Raw genomic sequence first — 5,347 nt, 5'->3', positions numbered from 1 at the left:
AGGGGGAGGGGGGATGAGTGTACATCTGCATGTGTATATATGTCTGTGTGTGTGTGTGTGTATGTATGTGTCCAGAGTTCAGCTGAGACAGTGTCCTTCGCCCTGCCAGGCTAAGGTGGCCTTGCATAGGATGGGAAGAACAGTCTAAACACAGTCGTTATCAGGATGTTGTTGTTCAGCTCCAGCCTTGAGACCGCAGCTGGCGCCGAAAGGGTAGGGTGAAGTGATGGTGGTTTTTACTTTAGTGCGACAACTCATATGAATTTCAAAGCTGTTCTAACAGTGCAACACTGGTCTCTCAGTCTCCCGTTGGAGAGCCGCGAGCTTCTCCATGATTTTATCAACCTTACGCTCCGTGATGTTGTCATTCTTGTGCTCAAAGAGCCGATTCTGAAAACTCATGACCGCAGTGAGCTTCTCCAAGATGTAATCCAGTTTGCACTCAGAGGTCTTATTCTGAGTGTTCACGGCAGCCGTAAGCTTCTCCAAGATCTTATCCGTGCTGCACTCAATGAACCATTTTGAGAAACTCACGCCTCGTCCCATCGTTCCAATCCCAGCGGGCAGCCTTGTGGGGGTTTGAACAGCCGATTCCGCTTTCTTAATTTTTCGATAAGTCAGGGCTGTCTCTTGCTCTCCCTCTTTGTATCTTTCACTCACTCACTCACACAGACACACCACCATCAACTTTGCTAAATTACTAATGAAAAACATTGACTAGGCAGCTGCAATTGAGGTTGTTGTAGTCATGGTAATTTTGTGAGGCCACATTGAAAAGCCTCGGATACGTAAGAGTAGAGCTGCCACCCAGGCAAAAGAAAAATAGAGCTATATCATGTTAGAACGTGAACAGTTTATACTTTTCATGTTCGTGCAATATACCTTTCACGTTTGAACAATATAATTATCACGTTCCTACAATATAATATTTATATTGTATGAACGTGACATTATATATTAATGCGCCAGTGCCCGGCAGCCTCGCCTCTGTCAGTGCGCCCCAGGGTGGCTGTGGCTACAATGTAGCTTGCCATCACCAGTGTGTGAATGTGTGTGTGAATGGGTGGATGACTGGATATGTAAAGCGCTTTGGGGTCCTTAGGGACTAGTAAAGCGCTATATAAATACAGGCCATTTACCATTTACCATTACTCTATTTTTCTTTTGCCTGGGTGGCAGCTCTACGCTTACGTACTCAGATGAGCTTGAGAGCAAACTGCTGCTGAAGCGTAACTATCACCTCACTGAGTGAAGAAATGGCACATTTTTGCTAAATATGCAGAAATAAATGCACACCCATACAATTTATGGTAAATTGAGCTGCCTTGTATGTAAGATAAGATAAGATAAGATAGAACTTTATTAATCCCTCGGGTGGGTTCCTCTGGGAAATTTGATTTCCAAAAAGCACAGCACCGACAGAAGTTACAGAATATTATATATATATATATATACACACACACACATATATAAATACAGAGACAAATATAAATAAAATATACGAAGGGGATAAATAGGAATTTAAAAAAATGTACATATGTTGAAGATGCCTCGTTCTAATGTTTTCTCTGAGGCTGCTGTGCCATTTGGAGCAAAAATGAATATAAAGTTTACAGCATATCTTGTCACTGGAAATTGTTTGCACTGTTTATATATTTATATTATTTACTGTAGGTATTGGTGAAAAAAGCTTTATGTTGTGAAAAACTGAAATCTGGAAATTAGAATTGTGCCTTATTTTGTTGATGTTTTTACATATATTCCTTTTGAAAATACTAAAAATTTGTATATTTGTTAATTTTTGTTTGTCTGATAGCATTTATTTATAAAATAAATTGGACATTTCAAACAGTTACTCACTACTTGAGTAGTCTTTTCGCCAAGTACTTTTTAACTCTTACTTGAGTAACTTTTTTGACGACTACTTGTCACTTTTATTTGAGTAATAATATTTTAAAGTAATGCTACTACAATTTTTGGATACTTGACCCACCTCTGCAGCTAACTGAGACTAACTGCAATCTACTGACATTTAGAGATGAGATTTGACACACAATATAACTTTAAAGCTTTATATTATTTCAGCCTACACTCATTTAGATTAAGATCACCTGAGTTTCCTGGCTGTGGATCCAAAATGTGATCTCTGGATCTCAGCTTTGAACTGAAGAATTATTATGATAATGATGATACAGGAACAACAACAGCAGAGGATATCAAATACACCAAATCCTAAACTAAAGAAAACCCATCTATGAATACAACATGAAAAGAAGTCTCTAATCAGACAGCTTCTTCAGAGATATATTTTGGGTTCAACTACTCTGCATTTCTTTATGTCTTGATGCATGCTCAATCATCCAGGTAAGTAAAGCCCAAAAAGTTGATTCTGTTCATTTGGACAGTGTCCAGATGAACAGAATCAACTCTTTGGGATCTGCATTTCTTTAGTTTGCTTCCAAGGAACCAGATTTTCTTGTCATTTTTTTAAAAAGTAGTCATAAGTAGCAGTTCTTCAACTTTGTGGTCTTTCAATGTTTTCTTTGGACATTGGCTGCTTTTTTGTTCATTTACAGGTAACATACAGATAAACTCAGATACTGATCCCCCATTTAAGAAAAAATCAGAAAAGTATCTGATTGGGTAGTAACTGAGTCCTCAGCACAGACTTTGTATTATTGCAGGGTGTTAAGTACATAGAACCTTGAGGCAACTGTTGTTGAACTGAATACCTCCCAAACCTATAAATATGTGATGCTTTAAATTGATTCTTGCGTCTTCGTTGCTCACAGACTCTTTGGTTGAGATGTAAAAGAATAGAACATTTTCGGGGGAAAATATTTGCAAGAGTCCTTTAACCATCTGAGATTTTTTTAAAAAAGAAGGGGAGGGAGAGAGGGAGAGAGAGAGAGAGAGAGAGATAGGCGTGCGGTGCGTTGGCAGTATAAAACCTGGAGTCAGACTTGAGCAGCTCTGAACTTGTGAGGAGAGCTGAACGCGGATGAAACTCCCGCTTTCTTGTTTTATACTGAAAAAAAAAAGAGTCCAATATGAGAGAAAATGACCGGAGAATGATGGAGAGGCCGCCCTCTGAGCCTTCTAATTCTCAGCTGCTGGATATTTAAGTTGATCAGAGAGTTTTTATGTTAAACATGCCGCGGGTGACGCGAACAGGATGAAGAGGAGGAGGCAGAAATGTGTCGGATAAGTGCTGGAGATGGAGACGAGAAACGCGCGCGGTGGATGAATATCTGAGGAGCTTCGGAGCGGTCTCCTTTGCGCTCGATGACAGCGGGGTCTGACCGGGGAAGGTGGAGGGATGGAGAATGCCAGTCAGCTTAAACCGACTCCTGCCATCTACGGAGAGCTGCTAAACATCTCGACCAACGACACCCATGCCAATTTCACGGCGAAAGCGGAGCCCAAGGACAGTAATGTGGCTCTCCAGGCGGGTCTGGCCGTCACCTTAGCGCTCATAACTTTGGCCACGACGCTTTCAAACGCGTTCGTCATCGCCACCATTTACCAGTCCCGCAAACTGCACACGCCGGCAAACTTTCTAATCGCGTCGCTGGCGGTCACGGACCTACTGGTGTCTATCCTGGTGATGCCCATCAGCGCGCTGTACACGGTGAGCCAGACATGGACGCTGGGGCAGGTGGTCTGCGACATCTGGCTGTCCTCGGATATCACGTGCTGCACCGCGTCCATCCTGCACCTGTGCGTAATTGCGCTGGACCGCTACTGGGCCATCACGGACGCGGTGGAGTACTCCAAGAAGCGCACGCCGGCGCGCGCAGCCGGGATGATCGCCACCGCCTGGGTGATTGCCATCTCCATCTCTCTGCCGCCGTTCTTCTGGCGCCAGGTGAAGGCGGAGGAGGTGACGAGCTGCAACGTGAACACCGACCACATTTTTTACACCATCTACTCCACTTTCGGCGCGTTCTACATCCCCACGCTGCTGCTCATCGCCCTGTACGGGAGGATATACGTGGAAGCCCGGAAGCGCATCCTGAAGCAGGCGCACAGCAAGCCCGGGAAGAGACTCACCTCTGCGCACCTGATCACCAACTCCCCCGGCTCGGTGGCGTCCACCACGTCCCTGAACTACGGGACCAACGACTCCTCCTCCTGTGACACTACCTCGTCCGCGAACGTGAGCCAAGTCAAAGTCACTGTGTCCGACGCGCTGCTGGAGAAGAAGCGCATCTCGGCCGCCAGGGAGAAGAAGGCGACCAAAACTTTGGGAATAATCCTCGGAGCCTACATCATCTGCTGGCTGCCGTTTTTCATTTACACTCTTTTAGTGCCTCTGTGCGATTCCTGCTTCCACCCGGAGCTATTTGACATTTTCACCTGGCTCGGTTACCTAAACTCCTTAATCAACCCCATCATTTACACCATGTCCAACGAGGACTTCAAGCAGGCCTTCCACAAACTGATACGGTTCAGATGCTTCAGGGCCTGAAGGATGATGCCAGCCATGATTTTACCCCGCCCCCAACACACACACACACACACACACACACACACACACACACACACACACACACACACACACACCTCCTTCAAGCTCCCATCTGTAAAATACCAGGATTGAGTCAAACATTGATCCCCCCCCCCTCCCCAATCCCCCTCCCCTTCTCCTAAAGTTGCCATCACCCAAAGCCAGATTTCTTTATGGCACAGTGGCTCCAGAAGGAGCGTCTGCCTGATAGGTGGTGCAGGTGGTGGACATGGACCTGCCTCCCGGCCTGTGCTGCTATTGAGGATGTTGGTGCAGATGAGAGGTGTCAGTGAGTGTAAGGCGTGTGACTCGTTTGCAGGTGATTGTATTGCTATAAAGACTCAGAGAAAGCTCCCCCTTCCCCATACAGGGGCCACCCTCCGCCTGTATGTGCTGCACTTGGCTGCAGCATACAGACTCACTTTGCCATAAGAGTTTGACAGCCAGCCTCAGTTGGCTCGTAAGCACAAACAGCTTAAGACTAAGCTACCATGAGCCCGAAGGGCAAAAAATAAGATTTGTGTTTCATTTTCCCGTCAATAAGGGGAAATACCGGTGCCTACAACATGTTTAGTTCAGTTCTTCAGATGTGCCTGGCCCTAACGGGGGCAAAGGCATGATTTTAGTTTGTGGGAAAAGATCCAAATTTGGTTTATTCTTGTGGCCAGTGTGTGTATTTCTGTTTCTTTTTCTTGCTGTGGCTGATGTTCACCTTTAACCATGGCTCAGAACTGAGTGTAATTGTACGAATCTGTATGCATCAGTGTGATTTTTACATTAATTTGTCAAAAAAAAGAGGCTGGATTTTGCTTGGTCATACTGTAAAATAGTGCTAAT

The 5,347-nt window shown here is 45.0% G+C and overlaps 1 protein-coding gene across 1 annotated transcript; it reads left to right on the top strand.

Moving 5' to 3' along the window:
- The first annotated feature begins 2,978 nt into the window (after positions 1-2,978).
- Positions 2,979-4,610, top strand: LOC309688626 (5-hydroxytryptamine receptor 1B-like). The gene has a single exon (XM_082504502.1). The coding sequence runs from the start codon at positions 3,320-3,322 to the stop codon at positions 4,469-4,471; it is 1,152 nt and encodes a 383-aa protein (XP_082360628.1). The 5' UTR covers positions 2,979-3,319; the 3' UTR covers positions 4,472-4,610.
- Positions 4,611-5,347: the final 737 nt, after the last annotated feature.

This window comes from Aulonocara stuartgranti (assembly GCF_965226115.1).
Source record: "Aulonocara stuartgranti genome assembly, chromosome: 15".
Taxonomy (NCBI): Eukaryota; Metazoa; Chordata; class Actinopteri; order Cichliformes; family Cichlidae; genus Aulonocara; species Aulonocara stuartgranti.
The sequence above is the reverse complement of the archived record's forward strand: the minus strand, read 5'-3'. Positions and strand labels throughout refer to the sequence as shown.